Here is a 14,479-nt window from a genome sequence, read left to right on the forward strand (position 1 = left end):
AATCTTCTGCTGACAACCTAACCTTTGTCTAATTAACTTTCTAACAGACAGAAAAATGGGAATCGAGTGGTTTGATAAAAGACCTACTTCGGTATCATATAGTAGGCTGTGGAGAACTGTCAGATGCTGAACTAAAGGAGCAGACTGCCCTCGTTGCCTTATCTGGGAACACCATTCAAATCTCCTCAAAAGAGGTATGTTTGTCTGTACGTGAGAACATGCCAACGGATGCCTGTAAGGGGACCCAGTACTTCAGGGTATCTCTTTGGATATAGATCTGCACTACAGGATATTCCTTGCAAAGTGTGTCTATACTGCTGGAATTCCCTAGGAAGATGTAACACAAGATAGTCTCAGGAAAGAAATCTGTATCGCAGGATATTCCCAGGGAACATATCTTTTGGAAGGTACATGTACTACAGCATAGCTTTTAGGATATGGGTCTTCACTTCAGGATATCCCACAGTATACGTGTCTGAACTTCAGGATATGCCCAGGAAGTGCGTGTGTAATAAGAGTGATCCCAGAAGTGTATCAATGCCAAGAGATAGTTCCAGGATGTGTATCTGCCCTACGGTCAATCATTCAGGAAGTGCGACTGTACTACAGAATTTCCCACGAGAAGTGTGTCTGTCCTTCAAGGTTATGTGTCTAAAATGCCTCCTATTTGCAGGAAGTGTGACTGTGCAACAGGATATTGCCAGTGTGTACATCCGTACCGAAGTATATCCTGTAGGAAGTGTATTACACAATTTCCCCACAGGTAAAGTGTCTTTATTTCAGAACATTGCGCAGGATCGGTGAACTTACTTCAACATATCCAGCCTGAAGTCTGTCTGTACTTCAGGAAATCCCGCGGAAAATGCGTCTATACCAAGGGATTCACCCAAAAACTATGAGTGTGTCAAAGATATCCCCGGGAAGTGTTAGGGTATCGCAAGGCACCCCCAGTAGTGTATCTGTACTACAGGATATCTCTCAGAAAGTGTGTGTTAACTTCAGACTGATCCATAGGATACAGGATATTCCCAGGGTGTGCATCAGGATATCCTTTGGGATGTGTGTGTTTATTTCAAGATACTGCAGCGTACAGGTCATGTGTTTTTTTTTCAGGGACTGTGATGATACTACAAGATATCTTGCGTGATCTCATGGTGTCATTTAAAAAGTCTTTATCTTTTAATTTTCTTCATTTTTAAATTTATTTTATTTTCCTAATGCCACCAACAAATTGGTCAGTTGTGAGAAAATTGGAGTTAAATTAGCATCAACATACGTAGCCTCATTATGTAATTGACTTAGTTATTTCTAGCATATTCAGAACTGCCTAACCCTTCCAACACTTATCCTCTCGGCGGTAGCACCTTAAATGTGGTATTTAGATCCAACAGTGCAACACAGACAGTGTCAAGACAAATGCGTGGATTATATTTATTTTGCATTGTGCTGAAAGATCATTTTATGTTTATTCCCAAGTGCGTCTCAGTGTAATACAGATGGCGAAGTGTATGTCACTGAGTAGTGGACAGTGAAGTAAAAAGCAAGTGTATGAAGGAACTGCAGATGCTAGTTTAAACCAAAAGACAACATGCTGGCGTAACTCAGCGGGACCGGCAACATCTCTGGAGAGGAGGAGTGGGTGGCGTTTCGGGTCGAGACCTTGCAAGAAGGGTCTCAACGACCCGAAACGTCACCCGTTCCTTCTCTCCAGAGATGCTGCCTGTCCCGTTGAGTTACTCCAGCTTTTTGTGTCTATCTTTAGTGAAAAGCAAATCTGGTTATTGATGGAGAAGATGTGTCCATTTCACCATAGACCACTGAGAAACAAAATGGCAGGATTCCCCCTTTCCAATGATTCTCCACTTTTGTAGAATAAAGGATAAGGAGATTGAACTTATTTAAATACTAATCTATTCTGAATATTATAATGTTTGAAGTATGTGGTTTTTTTAATAGAATATAATTTATTTGAATGGAGATGCCAAAATCATCACAACAAATTACATCACAGCAAATGGGATTATCCATTACATCAACAAAGTCTTGGTTCCATTCAAATTGAAGCCTAACATGCAAATATCCACCTCATCTCAGGTAGGTTTCTACTTTGATATTCATCCCTAGAAATAAACATTAATCCATGTTGAACCTGGAAATCTGAAATAAAAGCAGAACATCCTGCTGTTTCTCAGAAGGTCAGGCAGCATCCATGAAAAAGATAACAATTAAAATTTCAGGTTCTGATGAAAAGCCATGGCCTAGAAAATTCAACTTTGATTGTCCCTCCACTGATGCTGCCTGACCTGCTGCAGAGCAGCTAACTGGTATCATTTTTAAATGGTCGTATTTATATTGTAAAGTATTACTTTATTAAAACCAAAACAATGTTCCCCAGAGAAAATAATCCATTTGTCCAACATCATTTTATAGCACAGTGGCACAACAGTAGAGTTGCTGCCTTACAGCGCCAGAGACTCAGGTTTGAACCTGACTATGGGTGCTGTCTGTATGGAGTTTGTACGTTCTCCCCGTGACCATGTGGGTTTTCTCCGGGTGTTTCGGTTTGCTCCCACACTCCAAAGACGTGCGGGTTTGTAGGGTAATTGGGTTTGGTAAAATTGTAAATTGTCCCGAGTCAATTGGATAGTTATCTGGGCCCCATATCCGAGGAAGGCTGGCTCAGGAGAGGGTCCAGAAGAGATTAACAAGAATAATCCCAGGAATGAGTGGGATCATTGGTCAGCGCGGACTCGGTGGGCTAAAGATCCTGTTTACGTGCTGTATCTCTGGAGTCGAAACTCTAAGAGCTAATACCCTCCCCTCCAGGTATTCTGGTAAACCTCTTCTGCACACTCTCCACCTTCTTCCTGTAATGGGGCGACCAGAACAGCACACCGCACTCCAAATGCAAAGTTTTGTAAAGCTGCAGTATGACTTCCTGACTCTTATACTCAATTCCCCAACCAATGAAACCAAAAACAGTTGGGCAGAAGGAAAATATTTGCACTTGAACGTCATCTTTCCCAGGCAATCTACTGGTGCTGATCTGAGTGAGTGAGGCCAGCAATCCTGTATGTTGTGATTGATGTTTAATTTCCTGGGCTATGGAATAATATGGGTTTCCATTCCTGATAGCTAGGGAATAATGTGGTCTGAAAGGCAAACACATTGCTAGCATTTATTTCAAGAGGGCTAGAATACAAAAAACATGGATGTAATGCTGAGGCTCTATAACAGCGGTTCCCCGCAACGCTAGGGTTCTGCTAGATGTTGCTAGGGGTTCCGAGAGAAATTGCTGCACCTCTGGAAGCTGCTGGACTGCCATGGTAATCCAATTACTGTGAGCGGCATTTCATTTCACTCGATGGGGCCACTCACTTATAACTTCACCTAAAATGTCAATAAACCTCTCCTCAGCTCTCGCCATGGTAAATATCAACGTCTGTCTGATAGTGTACCCTTCAACCTTTCATCTCTGAATAAAGTCAAAAACATTTTCAGGCCCCAGTACAGTAACTGCCTTGGACTTAGAACTGCACTCGGCTACATTATGTTCCTGTATTTCAGTACAACTAATGATGCATTTTGGTGACTTTTTGTGTAACCAAGCTGTTTCTTGGCTGTATTATGAATATGCCCAATCGATATAAAAAAATACGTACGTGATGTTTGGTATCTCAATGACAAAGCATAACCGTCTGTCAATATGATACATTATTCATGTTTTATATTTGGCGCCAGGCTCCTTCTTGCAATCCACCGTGTTGTTTTGTGCATTAATGTTAAAATGTTCAACAACAGCGGCAGTCCCCCCCCATCGGTAAATACACGTTGCTAAACATGAACAGAATAGAAATAAATATCTAACTGAGGCATGCTGATATCGTCAGGTCGGTGTAGGTTAGACGAAGCTGAAAGACCACAGGAAACGCTGCTGTATAAGGTGCTGGTCAGGCTGTAGTTGGAGTATTGTGAGCAATTCTGGGCCCCATATCTGAGGAAGGCTGGGTCCAGAGGAGGTTAACAAGAATAATCCCAGGAATGAGTGGGTTAGCATGTTATGAGCATTTGACGGCACTGGGCCTGTACACGCTGGAGTTTAGAAGAATGAGATGGGACCTCGTTGAAACTTATGGAATAGTGAAAGGCTTGGATAAAGTGGATGTGGAGAGGATGTTTCCACTAGTGGGAAAATCTAGGACTAGAGGCCATAGCCTCAGAATTAAAGGACGGTCCTTTAAGAAGGAGATGAGAGGGAATTTAATTTAGTCAGAGGGTGGTGAATCTGTGGAGTTCTTTGCCACAGAAGTCTGTGGAGGCCAAGTCAATGGATATTTTTAAGGCAGAGATAGATAGAATCTTGATTAGTACAGGTGTCGGGGGTTATGGGGAGAAGGCAGGAGAATGGGGTTAGGAGGGAGAGATTGATCAGCCATGATTGAATGGCGGAGTAGACCTAATGGGCTGAATGGCCTAATTCTGCTCCTATCACTTGTGACCTTATAACCTTGCATCTTCCACACCTCAGAAACATTCAAATGATTTATTGGTACCCTTCCGACCTGGTATCTTTCCTGGTCTGTGCTGCGCATAAAGCTGCTGCCACATTAATGATTGACCCACAAGGGGGTTCAAAGTGTCCTAATAACCTGCTGAGTCATGAAGGTGGACACCTCTCCACGACAGTCCCCACGGCCATCTCATTACAACATGGGGCAAACTGTAAACTGGGCTTATTGTGAAAGACGGAACTGCAGATGCTGGTTTACACTGAAGATAGGCACAGAATGTCGGAGTAACTCAGTGGCTCAGGCAGCATCTCTGGATAAATAGGAATAGGTCAAGTTTTGGGCCGGAACCCTTTAGCATACATGTTGATGGGGAGAACATAGCGGTTAGTGCATCAGAACATAGCCTATATTAAGATTATGCTTACTACGTGTTATGGGGAAAAAAGTGATTTTTAAGAGGGGAAAAAAAGTGATTTTAAGAACTTTACTTTGTCTTAGATTTTTTTTAATAAACTTGTTTTTCTTCATTTACAGTCTAGTCTCACCACTGTTGCGAGTGAAAATGGATACAAAATATTTAGTAATTTGATTAAGGTAAGACCATTTTTATAACATTGGTGGTGCTGCGGCTCTTGTTGGGTTGGTGTGGGGTTGGGTTGGTGTTGGGTTGGTTTGGTGCTGGGTTGGGTTGGTGTTGGTTTGGGTTGGTGTAGGGTTGGGGTTGGGTTGGGATGGGTTGGTATTAGGTTGGTGTTGGTGTTGGGTTGGGGTTGGGTTGGGTTGGTGCTGAGTTGGGTTGGTGTTGGGTTGGGTTGGTGCTGGGTTGGGTTGGTGCTGGGTTGGGTTGAGTTGGAGTTGGGTTGGTGTTAGGTTGTTGTTGGTTTGGGTTAGTGTTGGGTTGGGTTGGTGTTGGGTTGGTGTTGGTTTGGGTTAGTGTTGGGTTGGGTTGGTGTTGGGTTGGGTTGGTGTAACACTCTGTTGAGTCCTCACTGTCCTGAGGAATCGGCTTCTTGAATGCGATCTCCACCCCGGATGCAGAACAATTTTGCCCAGTGAATGACCATATGGAGATCCTGACTGCAAACTAACCTCTTCTGTGGAGCTGGAGTGTCTGTGTTTTAGCTGATGGCTAAGTAAATGATGATGTGCCTGTGTCTGCGCCTTCATTCGCTTCCTGTTCTGCTGCTGCTGCTGTAGAACATTAGAATACAGAACACCATCGCACAGGAACAGCCCTTTTACCCGCAATGTCTGTGCCGACCAGGATATCAATTGAAATCGCCCTGCACATGGTCCATTTCCCTCCATTCGTTGCCTGTTTATGTGTCTGTCTAAATGCCTCTGGATCGTTGTTATCTTATTTACTTCCACCACTTCCCTGGCAGCAGGTACTCAGGTACTCGGAACTCTCTGTAAGTAAAATTGCCTTGTAAATCTCCCTTAAACTTTTCTGCTCTCATCTTAAACCCTTTGCCTTCTCGTATTTAATGTATGTGTAACAAAGAATCTAGTCTATTTATGCCTATCATAATTTTATTTCCTTCCATCCCTCATCCTCCAATGCTGCAGGGAAAAATATCCAAGTTTGTTCAAACCAAGGTCATAAGGTCATAAACTTTCCTGAGAACTATTACTCTCAAATCCAGGCAACATCCTGGTGAACCTCTCCTGCACCCTCTCCAAAACCTCCACATCCTTCCAGAAAGGCAATGATCAGAACTGCACAAAATATTCCGAATGTGGCCTAACCAAAGTTTTGTTTTATACAGCTGTAACATAACTTCCAAAGGCAGAAATCGCGCTACCTGTCTAGCCAGGTTCCTGAGTATCTGAGAGGTGAAAGATGTCAGGGAATGATTGTAATGGGGGTAAGATTGGGGAAATGAGGAATGTATGCTCCTACCATCTACGATTTGGGCATCTGAAGAAATTGTGGGATCAGAGGGATGTGAGAAGTAGGATGAGATATGGGAATCCTGTTACCTTCCATGGGTTCAGCAAAGCTGGGGTGGCTGGTTCAAACAATTCAATTCACGGAACAATTTAGCATGATGCAATAAAAATGCCGTATTTAAATTATGGCCAACTGTTAAGGAATTAAAATTAATATCGGAGCCAGAAAATGGTGAGAGACTAGAGAGTACGTTAGAGGTAGATTGTCGCATATTTGGAGTAATGCCAACAGCAGGTTACCACTAACAACTAAAAGAAGTGGTTCTCTCCTTGGTCTCGTTCTTCCTATTGCAGGTTTTTAACTTGCAATGTTACCAGCCTTGTTGATCATTGAGAGTTGTATCTTCTATTGCTCTCGATGGAAATTAAAAAACAGGATGCTTCTTCCGATCAGCAGCCAGCCCCCCAATGGCAGAGTCAGGTTGAGAAGGCATCCATGTTGTGAATGATTGGAGAGATTTTCTGGGACCCATATCCGAGGGGATCAGTAGCAAGCATACTTGGGACCTCTTTGGGCTCCTCATAGCGGGGTGGGAATTGCGAACCAAGCTTCACTTCTGGTATGAACCTAGACCCACAGGTTGGAAAGTCACATCAAAAATGCAGATGCTGGAACTCAAAAACAGAAAATGCTAGCAATGCTCACCAGGACAGGCAGCATCCGTGGAAAGAGAAGCAGAGTTAACATTTCAGATCAAAAAATATTTATTAGAAGTCTTCTTTGACCTGAAACATTGACTTGGTTTCTCTTTCCATCTCATGGTGCCTGACTGAATAATGAAAAGCATATATAGAGCGGACAAGCAATGAAATTAGAGTGGATGTGGAGAGGATGTTTCCAGTTGTGGGAGAGTTTAGGACCAGAGGGCACAGCCTCAGAATGAAAGGATGTACCGTTAGAATGAAGATGAGGAGGAATTACTTTAGCCAGAGGGTGGTGAGTCTGTGGAATTCATTGCCACAGACAGCTTTGGAGGCCAGTCATTAGGTATTTTTAAAGCAGAGGTTGATAGGTTCTTGATTGGTAAAGGTGTCAAAGGTTATGGGGAGAAGGCAGGAGAATGGGGTGGGGTGGAGAGGAAAAAATAGATCAGCCGTGATCGAATGGTGGAGCAGACTTAATGAGCCAAATGGCCTAATTCTGCTCCGATGCATTAGAATCTTTTGTCTTATAGACCTGCTGAGCATTTTCAACCGTTTCTGTTTTTACTTACATTGGAAGGCCAGTTGTTGAGATCTTCTGAGGAAGGACACCAATAAGATTCTGTTCAGTCCCCCTTAGAGGATCGTACAATAGTTACCACAGAGAGGGTCATATGGTCCATTGTATCCACGTAGGTCCTTAGACCTGTTAGCTGGCCAAGGATTAGACCCCTTGCTATGATGCAGACAAAAATATCATGTGCAACGTTTGTCTTTCCTTCTTGCTCTCATGCAAACTTTTATTGTTCACAAAGGGAGAACTGCTGTTAGTTAAATTAAGATGAAACCTGTTTTTAATCTATATGTAAAATAAAAACATCACTATAATTCATATCTGGTTTGGTCTCTGGATAGTGTTTTCAGTCAATATTAAAACATTGCAGATGGGGTGTAAAATGGACAGGTTTCAGACAGGTTTCCAATAGGAGGTATTTAGTTACACTGTTATACAATTAGACGTTGGAGAGTACAGCTCATTGAAACATTAGATTCAGGGCCACTCACAGGAATGAATGGCGACAATGTTTGCAGCAGGATTTTTTTAAATGTTGAAGGGATTCCTCTTCAAATGTTTATTTGAAGTTTAATATTGTATTCTAATGTTCTCGTTACAGACAGCTAACTGTTAAATGTTCATTTTTCTCAGGAAACAAATCTTCTACCTCTAATAGAAGACCCAATTCACAAGCCATTCACGATGATGTGGCCAACAGATAAAGCATTTAATTCTCTTCCGAAAGAGAGGAAGGATTGGCTTTTTAGTAAAAAGAACAGACACAATCTTGTGGCATACTTAAAATTCCACATGATCAGAGATTCAAAGGTATTTAAAGACCGTGAGTGTGCGTAGCTCATGCAGAACCGGAGCAGGCCCTTCGGCCTACAATGTCCGTGCTGGACATGATGCCAAGATAAACTAATCTCATCTGCCTGCACATGATCCATATCAATCCTTTCCCTGCACATTCATCTGCAAATTGTGTGTCTTGACAAGACGGGCGATCTCTTCAGAAATGCTGACAGTTGCAGAGTTATCATCAGCTTTACACATCAGATTTGTTCTTGAGGTCTGCTTAACATCAGCTGTGTTAAAGTTATTGTTGGTCGGAATACAATGAAAGCAAAATATTCTGGTTGCTGGAAACATGAAACATAAACAGAACTTGTTGAAAATGCAGAGGTGAGAGCGGTAAACCACAGTCACATTTCAGATCAATGATCTCTTGGCAAAACAGAATGGTCCGTTGCACTGTCTCTCCCCTGATGTTGATGGACCAAACCACATTAGTCCAAGTAGAAATGTTGTCATAATTCAAATTACATATCCATTGTTTGGAGCCAGATGTCAACATAGTTATTTCCCTGCTCGGGCTGTGTGGAATATGCCCGATGCAGAGGTCTGTTTTTGATCCTGCCAAAGTATGTGTGTGGTGGAAAGGATTACCCTATCTAAAGGTACGCAGTAGATCACACCATGTGGCCGGTGCTTGGAAGTGTTTGGGATTGTTGTGTGGCCTACCATATATCTATGGTGTTCCGAAGTCGTCTTTGGGCTGGCCAACTGGAAAGAGATCTTCTGAATCTTAGGTGCCTCTGCAAAGCACTTCCTCCCTCGTCCATCGCACCACGTGGCATGTGATCAATTTCTACTGTGCACCTTTACGTAGGGTGGCACCTTCCTCTCCACATAGAGGTATACTGCTGGGATCAAACGCAGAACTCACCACAGGGATACCAGCCATGTTTTAGGAATAGAGAAGCCCCCAAAATGGTGCACAGAAACTATTAGCGACCCCCACGAGCTGGTGCTTTGAGCCCTGGCATAATCCCTGGGCTGTCTGCCACCTTCAACGTGATTCACAGCAGGACCTCAGCGAAAGATCTGCTGAAATTTAGTCTAAAAAATATGTGGACTATGTTTCAGACTTCAGCAACTAGATCTAGAGTATATTGGGCAGAAGAGCAAATTGCTCCTAATTAGAAGTGTCCATGATGAGTTTTTTACTTTTGATTCTTCTACATCTGAAATCCTCTCCTGCTTGCCAACCTTCCGACTGAGTCCTGTAATTAAAAAAAGTCGGGTAATTTTAAGGCAGGTTTCTTCCCGCAATGGAACTTGCAGTTTATAAATCTATACCCCAAAGTAGTAATCATCGGTCCATGCTGCATCCCCTGGAGGCTCAAAGATTTACATAAAACATCCCTGAAATGACATTACAGAAGAACAGTCACTCAGTCTGTGTTGGTATTTACTCTCCATGTGGGTGATCCTCCAAAGAGTATGTACACATTATGCTTCCGTCGCCTCCTGTCCTTCAACTAGCTAACCTATTCCTAATAATCATTAATTTCATCATTTTATATCCCACAGTGATTATTAACCTTTGTGAATGACTATTATGATCAGAATGATGATTATCATTTTTTCATAATCATAATCATTTATTTTCATAATCAGAATGATTATTAATCATCTTTGCACAAGCATTTCTCTTGTGGAATTTATTTTAAGGTTGTATTTTGCTACTGTGAATAATTAATTGTATTTACTTTCCACCTTTATTTCTTTATTCCTTATATCCGTTTTTCACTTTTGCCATTTGATTTGTATATTACCGGCATCTGTTTCCACACTTGCCTTTTATCCCCTTGTACTCCTGTTTTCTAAGTTATTTGACTATTTACTTCCTTGTTATTCATTTTTGCCAGCAAGTTGCCTCTCTCCTGATTGTGATCTAAATCCTCCTTTGCACATCCTAATTTCTTCATCTTTCCCTGTCGAGGCACTTGCTCTGGGAGTAATCCAGAATCTCTCCTCTTTTGTTGGTTAGGAGAATTACTGTGGTGGTCGGAAGTTTCAATGGGTAATATTGGTGGAGGATGTTTCTCAGACTTGCAATGCTAATATTCCAAGGGTTAGTTTTGGGCTGGTTACTTTATGTAATTATATTTTTCAATAATTTGGAAAAATGGAGGAGGTTTAATGAAATTGGCAGGTAATAAGACACTTCTCAAAGCTAATAGATGATGATGAAGTCATTAAAAGTTTCAGGTTATCATGAGATAACAAAATGAGCAGAATCATAGCAGAAGAGTGGGATGTAATGAAGTATGTAATGACCTGTAGAAAAGGACAGATCCCATAAATAACCAAGACTTGACAACTGCAAATTTAGAGAAAGACTGGGTTTGCAAACACATATTCTTCAAGGCGGTAAGACGAATTGATAACATTATTTAAAATTACAGTTCATGTTTATAAATAGAAGCAGAAGATTGTTGACACTGGAATTTTGCAACAAAGAAATTTGCTTTACATTGGTGGACTGTGTGAACATCAACTGGTAGTTGTACAGATTGCCGCGTGTTTAGTTTCAAAGTGCCCTGGAAAGTCATGCATTGCAATTCCGTCTAGCCACTAAGAAGCCCTGAGCTGTGTCCAATTTTACTCTGGACTAATATGCAACTACATGGCATTGATTTATTTTTCATGAGAACAAATCTCAAAGCCATTGACCTCCGAGTGGCCTATTGTGCTGAGATGAGTGGAGATAATGGGTGGTATTGTGCCTAATCCGGGCACTGCACCAGGGGAGAGAAAGGCTATGAGCAAAGATAAGGATCTTTGTAAGGAGAATGGAGGAATTGGAACAGCGAATATAGAAATGGAACCCAGGAACTGCAGATGCTGGTTTACACAAGAAGTCACAGTGTGCTGGCGTAGCTCAGCAGGTCAGGCAGCATCCCAAGAGAATATGGATAGGTGACAGTTTGGGTTGTGACCTCTCTTCAGATAGCGGTATCTTGATATGGGTTTTCATAATAATGAGAAATTTTAGAGCATGGAAATGGAAAAACACTATCCTTTAAACGAGTCAGCTCCCAGAGACCCTTGTTGGAGAGTCATCATTCCTTTCTGCACCACGAGAGGCTCTTCTTATTGGCATGATTACCCACTGAAACTCTTCCTCCAAAAAAGCTTTGGCATTCCCTCAATTGTTGGATTGGCTCCAGTTCCACATTCTGAAATCCTGTGTTTCAGTCGTTTTGGTTGGAGAGGCTTCCTGCAGATGTGTTTCTTCAAGCCAGCATCTGTTGCTCAATGCTTCCACGTCCTGCAGTAGCCACTCATCAGGGTCCCGTTCTGTGTCGCCATTCTCACTACAAAGGCTGGTAAACATATAGTTAAGTTTCAAGTTTATGCTCTTTATCCACATCAGCATCATAGAAACATAGAAAATAGGTGCAGGAGTAGGCCATTCGGCCCTTCGAGCCTGCACCACCATTCAATATGATCATGGCTGATCATTCAGCTCAGTAGCCTGTACCTGCGTTCTCTCCATACCCCCTGATCCCTTTAGCAAAAAGGGCCACATCTAACTCCCTCTTAAATATAGCCAATGAACTGGCCTCAACTGCCTTCTGTGGCAGAGAATTCCACAGACTCACCACTCTCTGTGTGAAGAAATGTTTTCTCATCAGTTACGCAAGATCCTTCGTTCTCTGTTCTCAATTCCCATTCCCTGCAAATGATCATTCTTTATATACTGTGGTATCTCTGTTTCTAAGCACTCTCTGAGCTGTGAGACCACTGGAGCAGTGAATTTGCTCGGGAACGTGCAATGTCCTTGTTTCATAAGGAACAAAATTTATTTTATCTCCCCTTTCTATCTATTAATTAGAATCTCCCGAAGAAATGATGTAGCCAAGTGCAGATATTGTGTAGAGAAAGCCCACATATCATGTTTGCCTTTTGACGGAACGTAGGAATAATCAGTGTTTGTTAAAAATTACATGCGGAAAGCGGTCTTCACTGAATTTTAAACACTCTCAATCCCCCCTCTATTGTCCAAAATAAGCCACTACATTGCATAAGCACTTTGAATACAGTTTCTTTGAAATGATTGTGCATTTTTATTCCCCTGCAGACGTTAGCAGCTGATCTTCCGCTCAATAATGCCAAGAGGACAATGCAGGGATCAGTGGTTTTAGTCAGTTGCAACCGTACTATGATTGTAAGTTTTGTGCAACAGATAATGTGTTATCTAGCTTTAAGGAGTGAGTGCTGTGAATGTTAAATAGTTTTCCAAATTGCAACCTAGACCAATCCTTGACAAAGTCCGTATAAACATAAAATGTTCCAGCATTGTGCTTCTTTCTGAAGGTCAGTCACAATCAAGGAGGTTCCCTCTGCTGCGTGACGGTTTAATTCAGTGAACAAAGGGCAGCGAATATCACAAGGGAATAATTAATGAGGAAACTTGCTAACCAAAGGTTTAGACAATAGACAATAGGTGCAGGAGGAGGCCATTCGACCCTTCGAGCCAGCACCGCCATTCAATGTGATCATGGCTGATCATTCTCAATCAGTACCCCGTTCCTGCCTTCTCCCCATACCCCCTGACTCCGCTATCCTTAAGAGCTCTATCCAGCTCTCTCTTGAATGCATTCAGAGGATTGCCCTCCACTGCCTTCTGAGGCAGAGAATTCCACAGATTCACAACTCTCGGACTGAAAAAGTTTTTCCTCATCTCAGTTCTAAATGGCCTACCCCTTATTCTTAAACTGTGGCCCCTTGTTCTGGACTCCCCCAACATTGGGAACATGTTTCCTGCCTCTAACGTGTCCAACCCCTTAATAATCTTATACGTTTCGATTGGAACCATGTAGTGCATGGTCACATTTGGAGTTACATTGTTAATGTTTATAGTATTTAGTGCTGGAATTTCTTTCTTCTGAATATTAATGATAATTTTTCATCCATTTTTGATTGAATTTCTCTGTATTTTGATGAGAATATTTCATTACTTATACCCCAATCGAGAGGCGAGGGAGAATGCAGGAGTTACTTGAAATTGGAGAGGTCAATATTCGTACTGTTGTTCCTCCAATTTGCGTGTGGCCTCGCTCTGACGGTGGACAAGGCCCAGGACAGAAAGGTCTTCACGTTTTATACCAAGCCAAATCTTTACGTCTTTGGAGTGTGGGAGGAAAACCGAGTTCTCGGAGAAAATCTATGAGGTCATGGGGGAGAATGTACAAACCCCGTACAGTCAGCACCCGTAGTCGGGATCGAACCGGCGCTGTAAGGCAGTAACTCTATTGCTGCGCCACCGTGCTGTCAATTCTGGAAAGGGTTTAAGAAAGTATGGAATATGGGAAATGTTGGTGACAGAGAGATATTAAGAGATAGTTCAATATAAATTGGTAAGCAGGAGCACTGGCTCATGCTCTGAATGATGGTGTCATCGTCCATTGCATAAGGTGTGGTTCATACTGTACTATCTTTGACGTAGGGGGATTTGATCGTGAATGATGGAAGTGCACAGATTGTTCAAAGGCATCTGGAATTCGATGGGGGAATTGCCTATGGCATCAACAACCTCTTGGAGCCTCCGCATGTAGGAGCTCAGTGTGATGCACTTACAATGCACCCTGCCATCGTAAGTACAGTAACATTTTACCTCCTGTTGCTTCATGGGTGATGGGTAACTGGGTTGGTGACTCAAGGATGCAATGGCATTCTAATATCATCTAAATTTTCCTCGAGCTATTGGATTGGATTCGTAGCTCGCTCTCATAGTATGCAATGTGAATTTGTTCTTTTCGTATTCGAGTAAACTCTTCATTGTTTAAAGTGGGAATAAAGAAGGGAAATGATCATGGGCTATTGTTTTTAACATTAATTCCTGAGCCAGACTTGTTCGAAATGAATTATTTGTCGATGGCATGAAACCAACAAATTTACACTGTGAGCATTGCTGTATCGATGTTTAAAGGTTTTGTCTATTTCCCAGTACTGATTATAGAAC

General features: G+C 42.1%; 1 protein-coding gene across 1 annotated transcript in view; it reads left to right on the plus strand.

The window, feature by feature from the left end:
- Positions 1–14,479, plus strand: part of stab1 (stabilin 1) — a 208,733-nt gene that overhangs the window by 159,386 nt on the left and 34,868 nt on the right. Inside the window, exons 48-53 of the mRNA XM_078414034.1 lie at positions 48–194; positions 1,957–2,094; positions 5,046–5,105; positions 8,314–8,490; positions 12,596–12,682; positions 13,964–14,110. Of these exons, the coding sequence (XP_078270160.1) occupies positions 48–194; positions 1,957–2,094; positions 5,046–5,105; positions 8,314–8,490; positions 12,596–12,682; positions 13,964–14,110 (756 nt within the window). The remainder of the gene's footprint in view (positions 1–47; positions 195–1,956; positions 2,095–5,045; positions 5,106–8,313; positions 8,491–12,595; positions 12,683–13,963; positions 14,111–14,479) is intronic.

Source organism: Rhinoraja longicauda, chromosome 17, assembly GCF_053455715.1.
Source record: "Rhinoraja longicauda isolate Sanriku21f chromosome 17, sRhiLon1.1, whole genome shotgun sequence".
Taxonomy (NCBI): domain Eukaryota; kingdom Metazoa; phylum Chordata; class Chondrichthyes; order Rajiformes; family Arhynchobatidae; genus Rhinoraja; species Rhinoraja longicauda.